This window comes from Diadema antillarum, unplaced genomic scaffold (assembly GCF_040938485.1).
Source record: "Diadema antillarum isolate AM-2024a unplaced genomic scaffold, OU_Dant_1.0 seq00001116_RagTag, whole genome shotgun sequence".
Lineage (NCBI taxonomy): Eukaryota > Metazoa > Echinodermata > Echinoidea > Diadematoida > Diadematidae > Diadema > Diadema antillarum.
Window position 1 is genome coordinate 853805 of NW_027271930.1, and position 27640 is coordinate 881444.

Below are 27640 nucleotides of genomic sequence, written 5' to 3' on the forward strand. Positions count from 1 at the left end.
TCATTTAAACCCCTATCAGCGAGAAGCATATACGATAAGATATTCCCACGGGGTAAATACAATAGATATCTACATGGTCAGTTGTTTGTTGTTTTTTTTTAAATTGAATGTGCCCATCCAACACAAATGAATTACTTTACATATGTGATCTACCCTACGCAGCCAATAACTATGAACACACACAATTCATTTTCAATGAGCTGCACTTTCAGCAGGCTTAATGAGTCCTTCCTTCTCTATGCCACCTGTCTAAAGGCTCTGATGAGTTATTTTTCAACCCAGATGAAAACGAGGCAAGTGTGGAGAAAAAAAAAGCAGTAATGAAGCACAGGGATACATCAGAGTATGAGAGAGAAAGAGAGAAAGAGAGAGAGAGAGAGAGAGAGAGAAAAAGAGGACAAAATTGATGTGTAGAGAGAAAGATTGCTGCTAGACCCAGAAATGTGGGAGTGGGAATAGACCACAGATGAAAATGTGCATTATTCCATGTACATTTAGCAAGAAATAAAACAAAAGGACAACAGTGTGTGTGTTTGTGTGTGTGTGTGCATGCCTGTGTTGTGCACAAGTCTGTTTTCCAAGTATGAGTCTCTGGTTATATGCAATACTTAATGGAGCTTTTGTCAATGCATGTTCTTTGTGAATATACATGCCATGAGCTGAAGAATACATTTAAGGTAACAATAAGGCAGACCTCCCCAGATAGAAAATACAGTCCTAAAAATGGATTTGTAACACAATGTTTTGACAAAATCTTTCAAAAAAATAATATCTTGATAAATAGGGTGCAAAGCTAATTTGTTCCATCATTTGTTTTCCTTATTTCTTTTATTATTATTTCTAAATATCATCTTTTTCACCGACATGCACAAAATACAAATGCATTTTTCGGGAGTGGTACTGAATCTCATTCATCTGGAATTGAAATATGAGCATGGCCACATAATCTCTGATTGTGATAAGCAGGCACAGGACAAGCAGTGTCTGTTCTATTGAATTTTTGGATGCTATAGGTATTTACAAATTTGGTGCATATTGAATTGAAATTACTTTCTGCAATGTTTAATTTCTCCCACAGAATGTGGTAAAAAATGTGCATAAAATGTGAACAATTCAAAGGCTGTATTGTATAAAAATACAAAGCATTGGAGAGATATTTAGGTAAGATTTTAGATAAAATGAGAAATGAATATGTCCCGCAAAAAAAAAAAATGCTATGTTATATCACATTTTCAACTTACATATACTTCAATTACACAATGTCAAATAATAAATCAAGTACATCAGGTTTCCTTATAATGGGAGCATTAGTCCATCAGTAGAGGAAAGAGATTAGTTTGGTCAACAAGACCACATAGGATATCAAAAGCAAGTTAGGGTGATAAGAAAGAAAGCTGAAATATGATACAAAAGAGACAAGAGGATACATTTATACAGCCTGTGTGAGGATTCACTCTGGCATATTGCCCTCGCAAATGAAGGCATCAGTTTCTGCATGATAGAAATTTCTAGAGCTTTTCTCTTGAGCATGTTAGGATGAAAGAAAGAGAATAACCCGATCTGTAAAAGCATGAACATGACATTTGTTACATGACCAGTAGAAAATGTCCATTCTTTGGCAAAAAGCGTTCTTACAATGCACTGTTTGTACAAGAGAACAAGTAAAAAGTAATATATGCACATAAATATATGATAAATTTGTGCTTGCAGTAAAGGAACCACAACTCTCACAGCAGTGCCACCAAACTTCTCTTATGAACAAGACACACTTTCTTGGGGTCTTTTTTTTCTGAGGAAGTAATGTAGTATGTCATACATAGTCAACTGAGAGAGTAGTATTATTCAAATAAATGAAAATGTGAGTTGAAAATAACATCTTCAGTTTTTATAAGGGTGTGCATACACATACTATGAAACTAACTTAACTAACTGCTTTCCTGGCTTCAGGGAGGGAAGTTCTTCATATCAAGTCTATGATACAATCTGTAGCCTTATCAGGTCATGAAGTTCATTGACCTTTCCTCCAGACTTAAGGCTTACTTCGCCAAGAGATCACGAGCCTAGATTAAAAGGGTCTACTGACTAGATAGATATTCATCCAGATGGACCCTAACAGGTGCTTGATTTGGCCTATAATTACTTGCATGTTTAAAGCAACTGACAAGTGTTGTGGCTCTTCCACAGATAATCATACCCTAATAGGCAATATTTGCACATGTTCACATACAGAGTACACCAGGTTTTATTCTTTGTATCTATACAGAATGCAAGATAGAAGGAATCTCTATCAGGAAACCAGTATCATGACAGAATCATAAGAGATTTGGGGGCAAAATGAGTAAGGGAGCCAAGTTGCATGCAATATGAAATCATTCAGTACACACTGTTGTATTTAACTGAAGAGTAACCCCACATTCTTTTGGGAAAGCATTCATATTCAAAAGAGTTCACAATCCTTTTGCTGAGCTTTCATGGGGGGGGGGGGGAGGACAGAACCACCAATATATCACAATTTTATATACAAATGAGCATCTTCCTTCAATTTAAGAAATAATATTGAGTGTTCATTTACGCTTAACAAAAGAGTTTTCTGTTGTAAATATTTTGTTTGTACGAACAACTGAGTGTCCAGACGCTAAAAGGGAATTTACCCACAAAATATGATTGTAAATAATGGATTCAGTGAATGCAGAAATATCAGAAAACATTAGCGAAGTTTGAGAAAAATCTGACAATCCATTCAAAAAGTTAATGAATCTTATACGATTTTGGTTAAATCAATGTGCCGTCACCCCTGAACGAGAAGGCTACAAAATACATACAAGAAAATGCTGAAATTGAATTCCGTTCAGGAAAAATTTACATTCCCTAGACATGTTACTGACATTTGTTAAGTGTAATATCATTGCCCCTGCCTTCTGAATGAGGTAAGTCATGAGCTTTCATGGTATAAAAATAAGATTATGTGGGATTCTCCTCACATTTTCTTTTGAATGTTTTCCTACTGTGACATCATATATTTTGTAGCCTTCTTATCTGGCAATCATGACATATTGTATGTTTTTAACCAAAACTATGAAAATGAACAACTCTTGATAGACCGTCCAATTTTCCTTCAACTTCACTAATGTGTTCTAACATTTCTGTATATACTGAATTCACATCTAAATCTGAGGTTAAATTCTCCCTTCATCGCACTGGTTACATAATGAAATACCTGATCTTTCACACAAAACTTACCAAATAATCATGTGAACTTCTCACTGCCTCAAACTGGTTGAATACATAACTTAAAATGCTCTGATACTAATCTCATTGAAAGGTGAATGCTTCATTTATTGCCCAAACATATGCTTTCTCAGAAAAGCAAAAAAAAAAAAAAAAGAAAAAAAGAATGTTTCCTCATATCTTTGTTGAAGACTGTTTGGTGCAGAAGTACATAACAGTGTTATTAAAGTGAGTGGAGTTATCACACCCATGGTACATTTACATTCTTATAAAAGACTAGCTTGCAGGATTTGCCAATATCAATGCCACAATCAGGCTTGGATATGGTGTGTGTGTGTGTGTGTGTGTGTGTGTGTGTGTGTGTAAGTGCGTAAATCTGGGATGTCTGGGTTGAGTTACCTAATGTTTTGCACAAACACAAGTGCCAAAATTGGTCATATTCACATGCATTAACTTTTCAGTGCACCTTTTTCACCCAAGCAGTTTCAACCCAGCATCACAATTCAATGGGCTCAACAGAGCGAATCCATGCAATAACTCATTATGCCTGCATTCGAAATATGCAACTTTTAATCTACTTTTTCCCAACAATAAAATGTGATTCATATACTTGAACAGTCTGGGAAACACAATGACTTTTCCAAAGATTAATGCTTGAAACTAACGGGTCAGTCAAGTAGAAGTGTGCATTATTCCAAATCAAAGTGGCACATGTGCATGTGGCACACATCTTCAAATTTCCATCCATGCCAACGTATTAACATGCAGATTGCCAATTGGATGCAATGTGCCGGCTGCTGTGTTGCATTTCACAAATTTAGACGCAGCGTCTCCCCACAGGAGAGGCTCACGATACATGAGCTGGAGGCCAATCGTGTCATGTTTTAAAGCAGCACCTATTGCCATGTAGTTAATTGCCATTGAAAGAAATGTGGAAAATACAGGTTATTAGAAATTTGCCCAGCATAATCCACATTGCAATATGCTGTGTGTTAGTTGCCTTTCCACCAGATAGTAATTAAAAAATTACAGCCAAATAGTGTTTTGCTTATAATGCCAGAAACAAAAATGAAAAAAAAAAATATAAGCAAAGAACCAGCGCTTGTATGCAGAGAAGTAGATAGTCTGACAATGTTAAAAATCTATGAGGGTTAAAATGGGCATCAGAAGGATGCTCTGCTCTTCAGCAAGGCATATGTGAGAGAAAAGAACTGAGAGGAGATCACATGTATCATTATTTCAAATGCACAATTATTCAGCATCACTTCTTTAGTCAAAGCTAATTGAGTAGGGTTGCCACATTCATTGTCTAGTCTTGTCTGGATCACAACTTTTGCGACTTTCTTTTGACTCAACTCACAGTCATAAATTGATCAAAGTAAATTTGAGATTCATTTTTTTTTTTTTTTTTTTGATACTCTCATTGTACGGCTAGTACTTCTGATTCCACAAAGCTTCCTACTGTACATTTCCACAGAGTAGGCCATAAAGGTGTAGGAAATGAAGAACTTTATGCACATGTATTAAGTGCTATTTGTGAATAGGATACTTCCCTCCATTACTGATCAGTGTATGTGACAACCCCCTCTGAAAAAAAAAAATAATAACAAGTGGTTTAAATGTGCAGACTACAGGCCCTATGAAAGAAAAGTAAACCAAATATGACATAGTGGGTGAGTAAAGCAGAAAATTAGAGTGTATAACAGATTTGTAAATGCAGACTTTGTGTCCCAAGATGAAAGAAGTAGAACTCAAATATATAAGAATAGGGGAAACGTGAAAAGAAAACACAATTATATAACAAAAAAATAAAGATCTCACATTGTCGGGCATAACCCAGATCGTTCTGTGGCTGTTGAGGTTTGGACATCCCTACATGGTGACCTAATGATAACAAAAATTAACCAGTGATGAAATGTAGGGAAAAGGCATTAATACATCATTTATTACAGGATAATTTGATTACAGAACATGGAATTTACATTTTACCACAGATGCTGCACACACATTATGTACAACACACCACAAACCTGCAAAAGCCAATTCCACCGACAACCATTGATTCACACACCACTTGGAATTGTGAATCAGTACGTCTTTATTGCCTTCATATGGCTGAAGAAAATTAATTTCTTGTGACTCAGCACAAATAAAACACATGAGCATATGGTTAACAATAATACAAATAACACTGACACTACAGGATCAATTCTTGCATACAGAATTCTTGCCTTTGCAATGTCATCTTATAGCAATGTGCAATAATCGAACGCACAAGAAGACAAACTTTGATACATGCCAATCATAGTTACGGACTGAATGTTTGACAGATGGGTATGACATGACATAAATGGGAGAATACACACAAGTGAAAAGGGCAATTCATTTTCTTCATACTGACAGGTTGTTGTGTCATTTACAACTGACAATTTCTTTACATGAGAATATATCCTTTCTTATTGTTCAGTGTGATTCATGCTCAGCATACTGGTCTTGCACTAGAGAAGGAAAACAGTACACATGTACTGTAGACACAGAATACAGCGTGAGGAATATCAAGTTAATATGATGATAAATCGGCAAGCTCTGCACACACAGCTGCAGATATTACAATCATATGTGCATCATGCACAATGGAGGATGTAAGAACATGTGTATGCACACACTGCAGTTATATACAAGGGAACAGCTTTCTAGTTCTGTATCTCTCTGGAAGAGTTAATGAGAATGCGTAATATCTGGCATCATTCAACCTGTCGGAGCAACAACAACAACAAAAAAACCCCAACAACAACAGCATTTACACTGGCAGATCTGCACATGTACATGTCGTGCAGACTGATTGAAGGCTTGCTGTGTCGAGGTTGAAGAATCAGAATGACATGCACTCGCGTACATATACAGGTACACTTTGCATACACACATGCACAGCAATAATTTATGAAGACTGAATGAGCATACTAGGCTGAGCACATGAACATAAATTGTGTGCTTGAGCACACTTGTAAAACTTGTACTGAGAAAATTGCACTGGCATAAACTTATATTTGAAGTGATTTTAAGAATGTTGAGCCTTCATTCTGCTACATTTCTTAAGCAGTTTGTATAGTCACTAATGATGTACTGTAAACTGTGCAAGCTGTGTGCATGACAGTTAAAAAGAGAATGGGATAAAGCAGATTAACCACAAAAGGGGCCTATCTCTTGACTGTAACATGACATTTCTTCCAAGTACTTCTCCATAAATACTAAAACAAAATAATTTTACGGAGAAGCCTGGATTTTTCACCCAAACTGCATTTTAAAGGCCGATACACAGTGAAAATGAAGTTTGTATCTGAATATGACAACCATATAAAATGTCTGGGGGTGTTTCATCAACGTTTGTCAGCGCTGACAATTTCAGCAAAATCCTTGGTTTTGATTGGATGAGATGCTCTGGTCACTGACTGTTACTATGGTGATTGTCAGCGCTGACAAACGTTGATGAAACACCCCCCTGATTTTCAAATAGTTTCATATTAAATAAACTACACGTAGAGAAGCATTCTGAGAGCACAGACCTCCGCCAAGCAGTTCATTTCCACAACTGATCTTGTTCTTTCAGTGATTTCCACCCATATCAACATCAGGGCTGCCAACTCTCATGCATTGAGCGTGAGACTCACGCATTTTGGTCCTTTCTTACTCTAAAACTTTATTTCATTTGCATGCATTTCTATTGATCTACCTCATTTTGACTCCTAAATCATAGCATTGGCCTATGGGAGTCTCACTCTCAACTAGTTTCCAGTGTTGGCAGCCCTGCAACATGCATGCTAAAAATCACCCGATTTCTCAATATACAAGCCTTTTCATACGCTATCAACTTCTAACTTCGAGCTGTACGGGCGCCTGGCCCGAGCAGAAACTAGAGCAAGCACTTTAGTGCACGTATGCAAACCTCAAAAAACTGTACAGCTTGAACTCCCAAGTTCATTGACCCTTACCTGCCAAAATATTGAAAATCCTTAATGTAATCCATAAAATTACTGATCACTTTCAAAATTTAATCATCTGTTCCTTGTGCCATTCTCAACCTTTCCAATTAATTTTCATCCAAATCCACTGACAACTTTTTGAGCTGTTTTGCACACAGACAAACAAACCAATGAACAAACAAACGCTGATGAAAACATTTAACCTCCTCCCTTGGCAGAGGTAATTAAAAGCAATGTCAATACTTACCCAGACAAAGTGACCCCCCCCCCAAAAAAAAAAAAAAAAAAAAACCAAAAAAAAAAAAAAAAAACCTGTTCTACCTGTATGCTTGTTAGTTCCATCATATGAGAGCGCACACAATCTATTCATTTGCAAACAACCATATACGCCCAAATTCACAAAGGTGGTTTAAATTTAGACCATGGTTTATGCATATTTAGTACAATGTATCTCTTATGCATAAATATGATTGATGTGTGTACGCCAGCAGACATCCTGTAACACAAGCGCGTTGATATGCATGTCAGAGGTACGCCTATTTCATGCTTATTTTAGTCCATTGTCTAACTTTAAACCACCTTTGTAAATTTGGACCATGGTATGGTGTCTATTGTTCAAAATTCTATACCTGGTATGTTTTTATCACTCACTATTTTTTGGTGCTTCTTACATTTTTTTTCCCTCTTCCACCCATCAAAAGCATAACTTAAGGAAATCAAGTTACATCTTGCATGAGAAATAAGTAAACAAAAACAGCAAACAAAAATCCTAAGTCAGAATGTCAAAGAAAAAGAAACAAACAAACCAACGAACAAACGGGTATATTCCATCTCAATCATCTTGAATACTGAGTGAGCTGAGAAGAAAAAATGGCATCAAAATTATTGGGGTAATCCAATCGAACAGAACTGTTCTAACAATAATTCTACAGTCCTGTTAATCAATGAATGATGATCTCTGTACCCTAGGCTCTTGAGCTGAATTTATTTCTCTAACTTGCCCAAATGGGCATTTGGCACAGTTCCTACACTCATTGTGACAGACACTTGCCATTCATTTTTTTTTCTTCTCCCAAGCAGGAGCCTTAGGCCCAAGGCAAGTGGGCATGTAGGCTTGTAGCATCCTACTATTGAGAAAAATCCCTCAGGAACTAGACAAGAACAAAATATAGGGCAATCTCACTCCACAGGACCCCTGAAATGTACAGCATTACCATATTATCAGAAATCATACACTGGCATTTTTCTGAATGGTACCAACAGATCCATTTCAACCAAATATGTGTAACGGCTGCCATGATTAAATGCTGTAAATGCCACTGAACTGCACTTTAATCTTCTTCCTACTCAATGAACCAAGCTGCTAAAATCTTAAGCTACTGGAATTGTTTTATCATAATGACTGTCGACTATGAAGTACATTTGTACTTGGGCTTGATTCAGTAGAATACTGACAGGTATCATATCATAATGATATCTTGACAGTTGTCCTTTCCACGCCTACAATGTACATTCAGATGCTCCACTCTCCCACTTTCAGCAGGAGATCTCCAACTTTGGGACCTTTTTCTTCTAATCTCCCACTCTAAGCTGTGTTTCCCGCTCAGGATGCATTTTCTCTAGCTAATACAACTGTAGCACCAGGGAACACTAACAAAAATGTATAACCTGAGAGCTTTCAGGGCTCTGAATCAGACCCTGGACCCAGGCTGCAAGGGACATTGTGCCTTGAACTCATGATGTGCACCACCACCACACAATGTCGTGCACATGTATGTCGCACTATCAGAGTCTCCACTTAGCTAGTGGGGCAAGCAGGAGAATATCCCATTTAAGAGTCTCTGTTTAGTTGATTAGAGTACACCCTAAAATTCAGCCAGGAGAACTACAGCTCAAAGATTTAATTTTCTTTTTTAAATCCGAAAAAATAATGCCCCTTGGCCTACCTGTGGACACTACATGTAATGTGCTTTCATTTTTAGCTTTACATTTAGTACTTGTATACAATAACCCTGACACAAAAACACAAAAATTCTCAATTGATGTGTTGATGCTCTCATCATTGTCTCTACTAGTGTTCTGCTGCCTGTGATTCTTTCATTCATGGAGTGTGAAATGCAATGTACCATTAATTCTTCTTCATATTTTGCAAATCTTGATGCAAGGCAATTCCACGTATGGTTAAATTCAGTTTAGAAATAGGTATTATTATTTTCTAGGAAGAAGGGTAAGCAATCTCCCACTTTGAAGACAATGAAATGCATTAAATTTATGTATGTCAAGAAGCAATATTTCAGCATGTTGTCTATTTTGCAAATATCACTTGACTCACATCATCCTTTCAAATAAAGCCAGAGAAAAATATACAACAGAGTCGTCACATGAATTTCCTAGCAATGAGATAGCAAGTTATACGCAGCAAGCATATACGCAGGAAGTTTAAACTAACTCAGAATTACACTAAAATCAGTTGAATTTACGTAAAAGGTAACTTCAGAAGAATGGCAAATCACGCTGTAACATTCATGCTGCTTTCCTAATCAAGCATGCTGTCGTTTCAGCATTAATCTAATCTACAAATGACAAGTAAAGTGCTACTGAATACTGTATACGCCAAATATTTCGCGAGGTTTTTATTTTTGCGAATTTTGCGAGTCAGGTGCTATTCGCGAAATTAAAAACACACGAAAATATTGACTCCGAACCTGATATAAATGTGACGTACGCATACACGCATTTCTCCGTTCAGTGCAGGACCCCACGATCGCGAATTTAACCACTCGCGAAATCGTTGGGAAGTCTCGATTCGCAAAAATTTAGACTCGCAAAATATATGGCGTATACAGTAGTAGAAATTTCTTCTTTATTTCAAAGCTTACCATAATGGTTAAGAGCTTATATTTCCTGCTTAACAGCCCCATCTTTCTTGAGTCTATCTAATAATTTATTCATTAACAACACACTGCTTCAGAGGGTCCTGGGATCTTAGACTTCATCTTTTTCTTTTTTTTTCTTACAGGGAAAAAATCCCATTATACTCTTTGGTACTGTTTTCAAACTAACAAATGTCGTTCACATCTGAAGTACAGCACGTACAGAAATAACTGTCGCTTTAAAAAAAAAAAAAAATGTACACGAATTGTGTTGAATGCATAGATACACACTATACTATGCACTGTAGCAAATTGATTTCAGTCAGAATTTGGCTACATCATTGCATTCACGTCACACAGCATACGTCCAAGGCAATCTTCAACTTCTAAAACTGAAGCTCTGTGACTTAGTGCGACCACGGAGGTAAAAACATACCTCCTTGTTCCGACTACACATGGGCGCGACAACAAAACATCATAATTCTTGGAACACACCATAACCAATGAGCACAACGCCAGAAGAAGAGCCTCGTCGCAGATTCACTATGGGATAGCTTGGTAGCAATGTTGCTTCTGGTTGTCTAGCGTGCATCCTCATACACATACCATGCAATGTGATCAATGTACGCACTTCGGTCATTGCTGCTCTTTTCCCCCAACATGAATTTGGTCAAAAAGAGTCGGCATATTTTTCAATTTGCACAATTTGCAGCCATTAGTCATTATTCTTCATGGCAAAGCTGCAATGTGCTGGTCATACGACAATACTGAAGAAATCGTAAAAAATACCCCTGGATGAAAGCTTTGCACTGTGCGCTGGAAGGAAGAAGTTGCTTCGGAGGCAAGTTAAGTTCGGGATCACCAGATGATAACCTTCGTCACTTTAGGAAATTCCCTGTCTCTTGTCACTAGACAGTAACTTTCGTCATTTTGGTAAACTCTCTGTCTCTCATGAGTCCATTCAAAATCAAGAGTCAAACATTTAACTAGAAATGTCGCTATGGTGACTGGTATGCCTCTGCCATATCACATGGTTCTCCCAAGAGGGCAAGAATACATCTTGACAATGTGAAGACGACAGTTTCACATGACAGGCAAAATACTGAAATGACATGTTTGTCACAAATGTGTTGAGTGTTTACTTTCCTTAACCAGTTTTCATGTGGATGGATGACTTAATTGTTTAAGAGAGCAGGTATTTTGGAATTTTAATATATTCACTTGACCTTTTACCCAAGGCCCACAATTCTTCAAATCATCCAAAACTCTTCATTATCAATGCTTGTTTTTCAAAATATGGGCGAAAATTGTTACATTTGTCACAAAATAGCTCACTTTTGACACATATTAAGCATTAAGAGGAATTCCAGTCTGGTTACATGCAAGTCTCATGAGTATAACAATGGATATCAGACCAAACTTGGATAAAAATTAGGAAAGTTATGAAATTGTGAAGTTTCGCTAATTTCTGCAGAACAGTTCTTGGACAGTTAATAAGTACATGCAAATGAGTGAGCTGATGATGCCATCACCTCACAATTTCCATTGATTGTGTTAAAAAAAAAAAAAGATGGAAATTCAATGTGAAACATGTTATGTAAATTGGTTGAATAATTTCAGAATGATCAGTTCGATATAAAAAAAATATCAGGATTTGAGACTTAGGTGCAATTACTTTTGAATGATAAAAAAAAAATGGAAATGTCAAAATTTTTACAAACTATAAGGCAAGTTGTTAGGGGATGACATAATCACTTCAGTCACTATTTGCATACTGTTCAAGAACTGTTTCCTGAGAAATTGACTTCAAAATGTCATAACCTCCTTATTTTTCACCTGATTTTGATCAAATTCTCATTGTTGTTCTAAGAAAATATTAACCCTTCTTTTCAGACTAGCTTTCAACTGCTCAGGAAATCCCTTTAATGCAATCTTTATTAGAGACAGAGAGAAAGACTTTAAAGAGAATATGTAAATTTTCATTATGAAAGTACAGGCAATTAGGGCTTATATTTGAGATACAACTGTACAATGTATGTTGTTTATCAGGCAAGTGCTATTGTCATGTTAATACACTACCATAGTTGCTTTTCAGAGGGTTTCATATGAGACTACAGCTGTAACTCCAAATGAGTATTGCAAGTACATTGCATGAAACCTCTCTTTTTTTTCTTCCATATCTAATTCAAGTCATTGTTTCCAATCTCCACATGAAAGCGTAGTTCAATCTAGATACTGGCAACTGACCACAAGGCTTACACCTTCGATAATTGTTACCACTCTTTTACTTTTACGCTAGTCAGATAACATTTCAGAATTCAGATTTCGGATTTTGAAAACTGACATTTAACCTAAATGGCTCGAGAATTACTTAAAGGGACTATACAGTTCTGGTTGAAGTGAGGATTTGGCTTTTTACATTTTGCAAGATATTCAGAAATCACTCTATGAGATGTCAAAGAGCACCCAATTCTATAGGGGTATCAAACGTTTATTTGATGAAAATCGGTTATGAAATGGCTGAGATATCCAAAAACAAAGTGAAACAAAGAGATCCTAGTAAAAGGCGTGGCTTGTCGCCTTTTATTATCATAACTTTTTTGGATATCTCAGCCATTTGAAAACCAATTTTCATCAAATAAAAGTTGAATCCTTCTTAAAATTACATGCTCTTTCATATTTCATATGAGGTTTCTCTTTATCTCACTTAGGAATGTTATAAACATGAATCCTCACCTCAACCAGTACTGTACAGTCCCTTTAAAGATCCCATTCATACACTAATAATTTACAGCATAGCATACTGCAAGTAAAGTTTGTTGCATCAATGCTATAATTTATTTGATCATTAGATGTTCTTTAATCCAAGCAACCTCTACTAAAAAGGTGAGGTAAGAACAGAATCTCATCATATCTTTGAGGAAGTCAGCCTCTTCATCATTATGTAGTGTGAGGAGCTTCCATAAGCACCTCTTGGCCTTTCTTTTACTAAACGTATACACTGGTTTTATGCTATCAGCTCACCAGTACCAAGGTTCTCTAACAGAGGAGCTTGTCAAAACAACTGATCTTCTACTAATATACAATTTTGAAGAAAACTACAATATCGTTTAAATATGATATCGATAATAATTAGAATAATAATAATACAATGCTGCATACCGGCACTGGTCTGATGGTCCCTGACCAGAAATAAAATTGAAAAACTGGGTACTTACTGTCCAACAGACAGGTCAGACCAGTTGATGAAATGCCAGCGGGCTGGTGTGCAGCCCTGCATCATCATCATCATCATTATCATAATAATAATAATAATAATAATAATAATAATAATAATAATAACAAGGAAAAGTAGAAATTACGCGGTGCGTAACATATGTCCCCGCCGGAAGTAGCATTTTGTAACAAAATGTGCAATATAGGTAAAAAATCAAGGTCAAAGGTCAAAGAAGTCAAAGGTCAAAATTCTGTGTAGAAGTTTTGAAGCCCTCACCTAGTGCCATCACATAAAGCAAATGGAATCGAAATTGGGTTAGAAATGGCGAAGGAGTAGCATTTTGTAGCCAATGTACAATATAGGTCAAAAATCAAGGTCAAAGGTCAAAGAAGACAAAGGTCAAAATTCTGTGTACAAGTTTTGAAGCCCTCACCTAGTGCTATCACATAAAGCAAACGGAATCGAAATCGGGTTAGAAATGGCGAAGGAGTAGCATTCTGTAGCAAAATGCACAATAAAGGTCAAAAATCAAGGTCAAAGGTCAAAGAAGTCAAAGGTCAAAATTCTGTGTAGAAGTTTTGAAGCCCTCAACTAGTGCCATCACATAAAGCAAACAGAATCGAAATCGGGTTAAAAATGGCGAAGGAGTAGCATTTCGTAGCAAAATGTACAATATAGGTCAAAAAATCAAGGTCAAAGGTCAAAGAAGTCAAAGGTCAAAATTCTGTGTAGAAGTTTTGAAGCCCTCACCTAGTGCCATCACATAAAGCAAACGGAATCGAAATCGGGTTAGAAATGGCGAAGGAGTAGCATTTCGTAGCAAAATGTACAATATAGGTCAAAAAATCAAGGTCAAAGGTCAAAGAAGTCAAAGGTCAAAATTCTGTGTAGAAGTTTTGAAGCCCTCACCTAGTGCCATCACATAAAGCAAACGGAATCGAAATCGGGTTAGAAATGGCGAAGGAGTAGCATTTTGTAGCAAAATGTACAATACAGGTCAAAAATCAAGGTCAAAGGTCAAAGAAGTCAAAGGTCAAAATTCTGTGTAGAAGTTTTGAAGCCCTCACCTAGTGCCATCACATAAAGCAAACGGAATCGAAATCGGGTTAGAAATGGCGAAGGAGTAGCATTTTGTAGCAAAATGTACAATATAGGTCAAAGGTCAAGGTCAAAGGTCACGACTGAAATTCTGTGTAGAAGTTTCAAAGCTCCCATGTAGTGCTATCATATAAAGCAAACAGAATCAAAATTGGCTAATAAATGACAGAGAAGTAGCAAATTGAAGATTTTGATCACACACGGACGCACACACGGACACACGGACACACGGACACACGGACGGACGGACGGACAGACGGACGGACACACGGACACACACACGTACGGAGCCCGTTTCATAGTCCCCTGCTCGAACTCGTTCGGCGGGGACAATAATAATAATAATAATAATAATAATAATAATAATAGACAGTGCAACATATCGTATGTGGCTGTAGTAAATTGGCGCAAAAGGAGTACAAAAGACGACATGACAAACTGGCACAAGTCGTTCACTGGGAGCTTTGCAGAAAACATGAAATACCATGTGAGAGCAAATGGTATATGCACGAACCACAGAAAGTTTCTGAAAATGATCAAGTTAAAATCCTGTGGGATTTCGATGTTCAAACTGACAATGTCATCCAGCACAGGCGTCCGGATATCATCGTCGTAGAAAGGGCTCGACAGATGTGCACAATCGTCGATGTCGCGGTACCGGGAGACAGCAGAGTAGCCGAGAAGGAGAAGGAAAAGATAGAGAAGTACCAAGACCTTGCCAGAGAGCTTCGCCGCCTGTGGAATATGAGAACGAAGGTGATCCCTATTGTCGTTGGAGCACTCGGAACAACGCCAAAGCAGCTGCGACGGCACTTGGACGACGTTGGTGTGCCAGATCGAGTGCAAACGCTCCAAAAAGCAGCATTGCTGGGGACGGCACGAATCCTGAGAAAAGTATTAGAAGTCTAAGGTTCCAGGATGGAACTTGACGTGATATTAATCTCCAAGAGATATCTTGTGAAGATAGAGATAATAATAATAATAATAATAATGATAATAGTAATGATGATGATGATAATAATAATAATAATAACAATAATAATAACACTAATGACTGTTTCTTATTAACTGCTTTTACAACAAACTGATTGGAGCACTCTTACAATGTACAACAAAAACAGAATATCCTATGATGGGAATAGTTTGGTTTTGAGTTTCTTTTTGAAAGTTTCTTCTCTATACTATACAGAGAGTTGTGGAAAAGTGTATAAGATATAACCAAGGAGGTTTAAGAGTTGGAGTTCCAACTGGCTGTAATTATTCAAACAGTTGTCAGATTTCTATTGATGTACAAAAGAACTTCACAGACTGTGCATTCGTGCCTTTGATGATCGATGTTCGAAGCCGCCATCATGCTGAGTAATATGAAGATTCATTTTGAACGTTAACATAATATTGGCCATATTTTGCTTATTTATCTATCAAATAAAATGAAATTTAAGTTAATGATAAAGCATGTAATTATTGTAAAACAAAAGTCAATCCCGTGCAGAAATTTGTGCAAAAGTGTAAATCAGAGCTGTATCATGTGAAAATGTTTAAAACTGTACCATCCTGAAGAGCCGGTTTTATCGCTTTTCCGCCTAATTCCGACAAATAATGGAATGAAATGGAATAATCTTCAAATATAATTCTTTATTGAAAGAGCTCAGGTTAGTGCCCGGGTATGCCCAGTCGAATAATTTCCATCTTAATTTCAGCATTTTTTGCGCAATTTCTATTCGCACATCCTCGTGTCTGTACCACCTACCTTTTATAAGAAGGGATAGCGAAAAGTAATTACCATCACAAAGACATATCTTCTATAGAAAATGGCTGGTGATTATGCAATGAGACACGAGTCAATTGTCTTCCTATCTGCGTGGCAGATCCTGTTTGGCATATATGCTTCAAATATTTTGGAGTGGCGGCATCGAACATCTAGCAAAGGAAAATAAGACAGTTGTGACTCCATTCTCTTGAACCTCCTTGATATAACGGATCAAATATGAGAATGTGCATTCAGCTGCCTTGGTGTTTGTGGGAGGGATATGACGCAATATTTTGTCATTCTGTGAATGGAGATCTTACTATCTGATGATGTCATGTTCATCTATTTTTATCATCACATTTTATTATTAGTCTTGTATCATATGGGTATTTGAATTTTGTTAAGATTTTAAACTTAAATGACTCATTTGTATTATTTTAACTATTACTCTATAGATACATCTAATAGCAACTTGCTATGATGCAGGGCAGTCTACAATACGTGGGGAGGGAAACAGTGAATGTGCATGTGGGACAATATCAAAGCTAGAATGAAATTGAAGGCAATAGCATCAGCAGACCACCAGTGATAATTTACTGCCTAGCGGATAAGATCTGAAAAATGCGAGTCACATCAGTGCATGGATGGAAGGACATCAAATGAGAAGATGACAAATCAAATCAATGAATGTGTATCTTGATGCTTGTGCATTCTGGTAAATCTGCTGGAACACACCATTATACATTCATTCCATTCATGTTTTGTCTGGGTAAATCACTGTAGACTGTATCTTATGTTGAACTAAATAAACTTGTTAGAATCCAATGATGAAAATATGTACATCTGATGCAGCCAACTGATAAAATATATTCCTTCTATGTTTCCCGATATTTCATTCCTTCTCCTTCGTAAAATGGTTGATCCAGGCAGAAAAGGGTTAGTCATTTTAAGAAGCTAATTCAAGAAGCTACAGTAGTTAACAGGAAATGAAAATACAGTCAACCTTGCCTAAGTCTAATCTATTTGGACTGAAGAAACAGCTTCGACTTAGAAAAAAATCAATGTAATATAAAGAGGACTTGAAAAGACCTTTGACTTGGGTGATTATTTGATTTATGTGAGGTTGACTTAAGCAAGGTTGACAGTAATGTCTTTGTGTGCACATTTTTATCACCAGTTAGAGTAAAATAACAAATGGCACAATATGAACATTCAATAACACCCAACAAAGTATGGCTGCTGCAAAAATAAATAATAATGGCCATTATCATAATGTTAAAAAAAATCTGGGCTGTATGCTGGCATGAATGGTAGAACACATTACAGTCTCCTACACATCCAAAGACTTATGAAAATCCATTACTATTTTTTCGAAATGTTTGTTAGTCATATGCCACGGTGTCCTTTGGGTCTGTCTAAATAGACATTCTGTAACTCTATTTAAGTATTCTTTGCTTGTGTTTAATAAAAACAAAAACAAAAAACCCACATAAGTTGATTAACTTGAAAACTTCCTTAATAATGGAGGATGTGTTAATTTTTGAAATGCTATTTTGCAAAACATTTGTGCCGGTTCCTTTTTCACTCAAACTGTCATTGATCACGTGCTCGCTTGCTTCGTTCCATTCCTGGCAAATGTAGATCTCTTCTTCAATTTCATTTTAAATTTGGGATATTCATTGAATAGGTCAATGTTACTTTTGATTAAGTCTGGCTGCACAATGAACTAATCAAGCCAAATCTTTGGCACATGCACACCTAAAGCCCTGGTAACAACTGCCCATGCTCCTCCATATGTGTGGTCTGCAACCAATTTTGCAGATAATTCTTGCATCCTACACACAGGCCCATACTTTTTTATCAAGTACACAGAACACACAGGGCAGTTGTTGGACATGTCTTACAAACGCCGCATGTGGCTACCTTTTGATGAATGCACATGGCACACGCAGCTTTTGCAAGATGGTGCACAGAAGTGTATGTTCATGTTACACTGGCTGCAATGTTTGGCATTGTTACCATACTATGAACTTTATTTGCAATGGCTATACTTCAAAGGCACATCCAGCATGCGTAGAGAGTGCAATCACTGCACGGTCGACATACACCACAATGTCATTGGGCCTTCTCCGCCAGTTGGAAAGAACATTCGTTTGGTCATACATGCATGGTGCACCCTGAAAGTCGGCAAGGTCAGAACTCTGCCATTTACAATGTACCATTCGGTCGTCTGCATCACATTCATAGAAAATTTGGAATTGAAAATGGATCCTAAAAGTTACGGTACGAGAAGAAGAAAGCAAGTAAAGGAAGGAGAGAAAGCTGAAAAGGAGGGAGGGAGGGCTGACATGGCTGAGGAGAAATAAAATCAGTAGTGAATCTGATTCACTAGCGGTGGTGTCGCAGGACGAGGACTGCAAGAGAAATGAAGATGACAGGCAGATGTTGGGACAGCGCTCCAAAAAGACAAACACATTGTGTCCTTCAGAGGAACAGATTTTAGTGGATTTTTGGGCAAATGTACTCGGGTCCATGTCATACGTATACCCTTGGTAGTCACCATGGGATTTGTGTTAGAGCTCTTAGAAAAGGTGTCGTACTGTCTGAACAACCAACACCACTCTATCCAGAGCTGAACCCAATACCATCACTCTCTTTCTTCCTGAAGACGTTGTTGCTCTCGAATGGCAAGAGCCCAAATAAGGTTTTAACGCTGCTGTTCCTCCTCCAGGGGCCCGTTGCATAAAAGTTACAATTATGGTAACTTTGCCGTCCAATGGTAACTTCCATGGAATTCTTGATTTTGATTGGCTGTTGAGTATTGTTACCATGGTAGTTACCATTGGATGGCAAAGTTACCATAACTGTAACTTTTATGCAACGGGCCCCTGGAGCAAGTGGAGCTGTATCAAACGCAATCTTTGACGGAAAATCAGGCCTGCCATATTTACCAAATTGTCAAGGAGAAATCCACTCACGAAAACTAGTAAATCATGCATACCTTGCTCAAGCAATACAGGTGAGCACTAACCATGTAACATACATCTTGTAACCGTACTGGTGACATTGTAAACACTTCTTGCAAACACTGCACTGAGCCGTACTTGCTGCACAGCAGAGGCACAGCGCCTACATGTACATATGTTGCATGTTCACCGTACGGCTTCGTATGAAAAAAAAAAATCTTATATTTTTTGAGGAGGTTGCAAGAGGCCTGTGTGGGCCCATGCAAAAGGACGTAAGTACAGGGTACAATAAGCGCGCACCTGTTACACCAAGTACAAGTGCAAAGAATCACAGAAGTTTGCTCACAGCCCTGCAACTCTAGCGGACACACACAGTCGGCTATGACCGAGGCTTTAGTTCTGAAAACTATTAAGAACAGAATCCCAAGGCTCTTTGAACAAAAGTGTACTTCAACTTATCATACGAATCTGTGCACAGACACATATTTGTTGATACAGGAAGATACAGTATGGTTGCATACACATACAAGTTGTACAGAGTTTCTTCTTCCATCTTAAATGTCTTTCCCTCACTGATTTATTAAAATAAGAAAAATAAAAGATTTTTTTGTTTACAAAATTTTCCTTTTGAAGAAATAATGGGTTTCAAGTCAAGAAACCCTCACTCTCTGAGAAGCATGTTTTCTGACTTTTTCAAGCAAGGAAGGACATATTTGCCAATAAGACCTGCAACTACACAAACCAGCGACAGCAGGAACCCTAGAAAGGACGATTGCATCTATCTTAACCTGCAAAACATAAGCTCAACTTCTTTATTCAAAAAATCTATCAAGATTTGTAAGAGAGATCACACACATATTTTTTTCTTGTGTTAATTACAGAAGCTGATGATACTTAGTTGAGAAACTTATCATCAAAGAATAGAAAAGCCACATATGGTTATAGATATGACATCATGAATAGAATACATGAAAACTGGCAAAAGTCTCATTTAAACCAGACCTTAAATAACGTTATGAATATATATAAAGTTTTGCAAGAGAAAAAAGCAACAACAACCACATAAGCCACTCAATACATTATTTTCTTTCAAATCTGGATTTCTCATCACAACAGTGCTCTTTCTTTTTTCCTTTTTTTTTAACAAAAGAAGTAATTCACAAACTTGTGGTTTCCTTCAGCATTAACTAGCCCCTGACATATCAAGGTCATAACTGTTGTTGCTATAACTTTACAATTAATGAAATTGATATAATTCATATGCTTTTTATTCCCCTCCAAAAAAGGAATTCAATGAAAATATGAGCACTATACAATTTTGTTATGCATAAGCTTTATTAAACTTTAGTTGGTTCTGTGTGATGTTAGTTACTGTATCATCAAAGTTGAATGGAATATTATACAGGTAAGTTTTCCACAGAATCACTTAAACCTGTACCACTTCAAATTATTTCTCAGCAATTTTTGCTGGTGCTGGTTATAGATCAAAGTCAATATGTGACCGTGCACCTCAAAACGAACATAAAGTCGCACGACAACTGATTTTGCGTGAGGACTGAAAATAAGTGAAATGGGTCAACCTAGCCGAACTTGACTTTTTTCATATTTCCTGAAAGAACGGGTCTTCTTTTACATTATGCTAAGATTTGGTATCATAAAACGGGCAGGAAAGTGTGTTTTTTAGCAGTTTATCTCGAACATATTGGTAGAATAGTGTGATTAGGTGTGTCTTTAGAATCCCTTTTTCATTTCTGAAAAACCTTATCAACACTCTTGACTTTCAACTCTAATAACTTTTGAAAGGATAGTGTACTGCTTTGAAAGTTGGCGCTAATTATGGACAGAATGTGCTAATTAGGCATGCCTAATTTCAATTTAATCTGATAATCCCTTCATTGTTGTTACTCTGGTGGTTTACTTCCTTTTTTTTGTCCCATTCATCGCACAGCCAGCACGGTTTGGTAAAGATTAAGCGCTTGTATAGACACTGTACTTCAGAGCCTCTTTTCTCAGTTCACACTTTTCCTGAGTTTGTGCTTTCTTTCCAATATTTAGATAGGTTAGGAGAGTCCATTTGATTTGAGTTATACATCATTTTAAAGCTTAAAGTCTGCTCTTTCAGAATAAGGTCTTAACTAAAAATTCATGTCTGGCGACTTTTTGTTTGTTTTGAGGTGCAGGGTCACATATATCCATTCAGAATAAATTTGTTGTTGTTCTTTAAGGTGTTAAAGCAAAAAGCCGCACCTTACATGTAAACATAACTTCACTTTGATAAATACACAGTACAATAAACAAAACAGTTACAATATAGTCCGTGTAAAATAAGAAGCTTGTTATAAACTTTCATGTGTGCTTGTAAAATGATGAAACTGTCCGTAATATTGCATGCAAGAAGATGAGGGGTCATGCCATAACCATACAAGTTCTCTGATTGACCTGGATACAAACCTTTACTGAATTATTTGTCTTGACAAGAAATAAAAAAGATCAATTTTCTTCATCGCATCATATACTGTATACACTATATATTTCGCGAGTCTAAATTTTCGTAGGTTTGAATCCTGCCTGAGTACGTATGCCCATGATTTTTTTCTATCATGGCTACCACTAAAACACTGATCAATTCAGTGCTTATTTATGTCGATGGAGGACAATATACCAATGAGCCGCACAAAAACATCTCAATGGAAGAATTTCATGAATTTGAATAATTACGCAGTAACAGCTGCATGCTATAATGATTAGAACCAGCACTTGTCGGGCGGAAGCGCGGTGGTCTAGTGGAAATGACGCATGTCTGGACATCAGGAGGTCGTAGGTTCGAATCCCGCTTGAGTACGTATGCCCATGATTTCTTGTATCATGGCTCTACTGAAACACCCGATCAATTTAGTGCTTTTTTACGTTGATGTACAGTAGGGCAATTTATCAATCAGTCACATAATATACAAGTTGTACTTACATTGTCCTGTTAATAATAATCTCTGCCCCACACAGTACGATAATACTCAGCATGAGATTTGTTAACTTTTAATCCCTGCAAATATGGACTGTATACACTGTAATATGCCTTATAGACCGATTCTGTGACGCGCTATGTGGATTTTTGGCATGGGCAGCGCCATTAACGAGGTGTCTCAGCCCACCCCCCCTCCTCTTCCCCACCCCCTTCTGCGCGCGGAATGAAAAACTGATGCATGGTCGTTTTAGCCAATAGGCGTCTCGTACTGAGTGCGCGACGACGCTTGCTTAGTGCGCGAACCTTTGTTACAAGGTGCGCGATAAACATGTTGCCCGGGGGGGTGGGGGGGAGAGCAGGGGGGGTCGGCTGAGACACCCACTATGGCTGCGCCCAGTGCCACAAATTGTCTGCTGCCCTCAACGAACCCGAATCGGTCCATACTTCAAGCAGTATCCAGCTGACAGTTTCCCTACAGTAGAGCAGTTACTCAGTACATTAATGTAATACAAGTGGATTGTGCAGTATCACATTACTATGAGAATACAGAACAATGGAGATTTTATCTCCTATTTTCTGTGCTCAAAACAGGATCAGATAATGGCAAAAGACTTGACACAGATACATAATAAAATGGATAACAATAATTCTCCCTATCGCATACCAATGTAAACATTTTGTTGCTAGCGGTTGGGTCCATACGCTGGCCTTATGCTACATGCAAATGAATGAGGTGATCTTACGCACCCACGCGTAACCACACAGAGGTCAAGCAGGATCACACTTTCGGTGTCAATATATGCACTTCTGGTAATGTGGATTAACTGTGCAGCAGGCACAGGCAGAAGATATGCAGTAATTTCATCTAATTTTTCTCTTTTTATCATGACTAAAACATTGTCGCTTCAAAATAGAAATGCATTTTCTGAGCTTATAACTTCATATTTCTTTATTCCCACATTTAACAATTGCTGAGAAAATCTGCAAAACTATGGTAGTTTGGAGATAGAGATCATGCTCTGCGTTTTTTGTGTATGATCAAATAGAGCTCGCTCTGTGCACTGGCACAGCGTTGCAGACACATCATAATGGAAATTTAATTGCACCGCTGCTCTTGAGTTTTAGATGCTATAGGGAGAATGGGATATATTATGAAGTATAAGAATTAGGATATGCTATCATTGATCACGTAATCTATCACAGATTTACAGGTAGTGATTTTGGTCAGCTGGTAGGGTGTCAGCCTCCCAATCCAAAGACCCAGTTTGAGCAATTCAATAAGAGGCACAACACTCTGTCCCTCAAATAGGGCACTTCATGGCGGACCTGTGTGTGGGTTACTCACGACTCTCGTACACAAAAGGATCCACTTCATTCATTCACTCATTGGAAAGAGCAAGATACTACAATCCGGTAAAGTGGTCGCCTTACCTATCCACACAAGAAAAACAGGCAAGTGATGCTGACCCCTCATGGTCTGCCCCAGGTGACTAGCAATAGTCAGCAAATTGTTTCAACCAGGCTCACTGTGTCATATGTGAAGTATCACAATACATAGCACAATGGCCAAAATATGAAGAAGCAAATGAGATGTACTGTGGCAAATCGTTAAATATTTTGTAGTCATCTTGAGTAAACCTATCAGAATTCGGTCACTTAAAGATGAAATCTTGAAAAAAGCACGCATCCCAACATACCATACCTCTATGGAAAGGTAATTTAACGAGTATTATGTTTAAATAACGCTTTTACATCAAATTCAATCACGTAAAACAGAAAACCTGATTTTAGGACTCGTTTCTGCATTGCACGGTTATATCCGTTTCGGAACAGTCCGGTAGATTTTTTTGATGACGTCACTGAAGGGAACTGTGCAGAACATGACGTCATTACACTACATGCTGTTCACAGTAAATCCATCAAAATCCCTACTTTCAAAGATCAGCTTTTTGAACCTCCATCTCCAGAAAAAATAGTTACTGGTCGATTATCATATTTCAATTGAAGTGTACCTTGGATATTTCCTCATTTCCTTCCCTCCATGCCCTCTAAACTATCCAAAATATTGACTTAAAATGACCTAAATTGCCCTAGCTGACGACGGCGAGAGGACGACCGCCACATGCTCAGCCATTCACAGCCTGCTCAATCTCATTTGTTTTCCTCATGCAAGTGCATTGTTTTTTGTACATCAAGTCAATGTCAGCTCACACAGTGTTTGCATTTACCAAAGAGATTATACCACAAGAAGGCATAGTCCAGTGGAGAGGCAGCCGCGCGAGGGAGCTGCCATTTCGCGTTGTGGGAGCCGCCATCGCACGGATCCTGTAGATGGCAGCGCACTGTTTAATGCGCTCGACTTGAATATTCGGCGCAGTGACCTTGCGTTGTTTTATTGTGACGTCACAATGGTCATGTTTAAGCGTCATAATGGTGTTGATGTTATTTGATATTTATGGCGTGAGTGGGAATGTACGCGACACAAACGTCATAATGCTCAACTACTGTCTAGTCTACACCCAAGTTCCCACTGTTAATTTTGCGAACAAGAAAAAGGTCTGGACTCTACCAAATGGTTCAAATGATATGATATCATCGTAGAAACTAATATTTAAACAATTAACTACATTGCGATTCTGAAAATGAAAATGTGTAATGAAGAATAACATATCACTCCAGATATGATATGAGAAGATATGACTTGAACGTAGACTTAGATCCAGTGCCAGGACCTGAGTGTGCGCTCCCTCTTCAATTTTGGACGCACCATTTGTACGCACGCGTATGGCGACTACTTACTCTATAGGTATAATCTCTTTGGCATGTACGACAATTGTATAATTCAGTCAAACCTGAAAAGCTGGTGTGTAGATCTATATATCGTGACGAGTTTCGCTTCAACACACTATAGGATGCACACATTATACTATCGATTTCCCGTGCACTCGCAATGGCTTCATCGTCATAAACATAAACCTGCATTTATTGTATCAATGGTCATGATATTTATATGTCCAGAAAGCTGATACTCCGATCATTTCATTTCCGGCTCGGGCTCGGTCATTTTCACGGTGATTTAAAAATTTGGCTTTATCTGGGCTGTATGAACAAGTGAACGCTGTGAATGCTGGTACATGTACAGTTCCTTTCACTTACGTCACGATACGAAGCACTTTTCGCGCTCAGTTCAGATGACTTTTGGTAAAGTCCAGAGAAATCGCACTTTCTCGGCTTGCAAAACTCGCTTTAAAGCTTTTCTGCAATATTTATCCAACTAAAATAATTCATACAAAATCATATCTACAACAATGTATATCAAATATCTTGAACTAATCGTATCTCAATGATGATTTTGTTAAATACATGTACATCATAGATTTTCACAAAATCCAAAAATATATCGCTTTGATAACCGACCAGAATCCGTCCCCCTGGCCAGAATTTGGCAGGGCACTATGCAGGCTCAATGTCAATATAAAGTCAGGGCCGCTGAAAAATGCGCCGTAGCATACCTTGTTTGTGCAAGGTTGCATCGGAGATTTTGCGCCGCCCGTTGCATGATGAATTTTGGCAAGTCGGCACTTGCACTCAACCCCTGTACGTTTAGTCATTGCATCAGCGCGTACGGAGATTTGAGGTGGCAAAAAAAAAAGGAAAAAAAAAGGAGCTCTCAGCTCAGCATTTCCTCTAGCAATCATGAACCACAGAAAGTTGATATTATCATTAATATAGACCAGCAATGCACAGCAAGATCTTGAATCAAGTCAATTACATGTATTTTTATATGTAGACTTTCCTTATCTTAGTCTACTTTCCTACTGCATTTTTTCTCTGTTGATAGACAACAATGTCCTCTCTTCCATTCAAGTACAACAAGAATATTAGAACTCCACAGCTAACAGAGTAACAGCACAAGCCCAGCATGGCAAAATGTATGGCATGACAAAGGCCCATTCATAACACCAGAGTACTGTGTGATATATGCACTTGAGGTTGATCTTTCATTCATAAAAATTCCAGTACAATTGCATGAGATTTAGGTCATCAGTCATGCATCAACATCACTGTAACAAGCCATAATGTGTGCTTTAAACTGACATGATTCTTTCCACTATGTTGCATGGATGGGGAAAGGGCAGAATGAGATAGAGTTTCGAAATATGAAAATTATTAGAAACATCCATGACCCCTAACCCTTCATTTGTCAGCACAGCGAATGCTTTCCCCGTTGGAACAATCAACAGAAATGCAGCGATCCCATTGGCTCACTGCGTTAATGGCCGCTTCATGCCTGCTAACCCTATGCAAGGGGCCCCAACGCGCACAGATCGGCCAAACAAAGGAATACAAAGCAACCTCTATTTTTCTTCTTATTTTTTGGACAGCTATGTTGCCCTTTACTTTCTAGTTGTATCCACGTGCACCGCAAGAGTGCGGACTTTCAGATGGATGTCGAGATTTCATCTAAAATCACCATTTAGAGGAATAACGAAAGGTAAAAGATGACACCAAATCTGCGTTCGAGGAGAATAAAGGCAAGCTGACTTGCACGCCATGAAGAAAACATCCGAGCCTTCATGTCTCTCCTACACGAGATTCGCCTTGCACTGCGCTTGCGGACAGCTCATGAATAACAAATCAAGAGGATAAATTAACAAAAACTCGATGAAAACTCACCCATTGGCAAGCTAGACATCTTGAAAATCGCTACAAAATGAGCCTCTGTAGACAGTAGAAATGTTCTGAAGAATAACGGAGTGCTTTGCAGCCTCCTTATAAATGCAAAATGTTCACTTTTTTATCCAGGTACGCTTGGCAGGTCTCGACGATCGTGAAAGCTTCAACAAAACATTCCGCTGGAACTGTGCGTCTTCCGGTAAAATAGAGGCTGTTGCAAGCCCGCCCCCAGGCGATGGTTTCAATATTTCTTTTGTTCATTTTCTTTGTTGGCAGTCATCATTCGGCCTGTATTTCATTCGACAAATCAAGACATGTGATATAAGCCTATAAATAGAATTTCACATTGATATCCCATAAAAACCGGCTATCATATCACACTTTGTAATGCCCTCGCGATGTTCATAAGTTACGTTTGGTATGGAGAATTGGTATTGGAGAATGCAGTGTAGATATAGCACAATTGTTCCCCAAGTCACCCCTTATCTCCTAATTGATTGTTTTCAAGCATTTTTACGGGGTAGATATTAGATTGATAGCTTGATACGTACTGAATGTGGTCCTTTTTTTTCTTGTAGAATAAAATTATGCACAATACTGTTGATCCTGATGGCATTCACGGGTGAAGATTTTTCTTTTCTTTTCTTTTTTACAATAAATCACCAATAAAGACACGACTTTGATACATTAATATTTTCACGGCTTTTGAGAAGTTGGCACAGGCCGTCATTATCGTTCGTTTATATTATCAGAAGTCCTTCAACCTGGGTTTTTCAAGCCTGGAAATGAAAACGCCATGCCACGGTCATATATTTCTAGAAATTAGTACATGTCAACTGAGCAGTAGTTCCTGTGATAAAACTGGATGCAGATCAATACAGTTTGGGAA

At 37.9% G+C, this 27640-nt stretch overlaps 1 protein-coding gene across 3 annotated transcripts in view; it reads right to left on the reverse strand.

The window, feature by feature from the left end:
• LOC139743858 (uncharacterized) overlaps positions 1–26929 on the reverse strand; it is a 66748-nt gene extending 39819 nt beyond the window's left edge. For 2 of the 3 annotated variants that reach the window (XM_071654319.1, XM_071654318.1), the window contains exons 1-2: positions 26752–26929; positions 5050–5112 (exon numbers count right to left, since the gene is read on the reverse strand). In XM_071654319.1, coding sequence (XP_071510420.1) covers positions 5050–5112; positions 26752–26770 — 82 coding nt within the window. In that variant the 5' untranslated portion in view covers positions 26771–26929. The remainder of the gene's footprint in view (positions 1–5049; positions 5113–26751) is intronic. The other variant, XM_071654320.1, reaches the window with a different exon arrangement.
• Between the last annotated feature and the right edge of the window lie 711 nt (positions 26930–27640).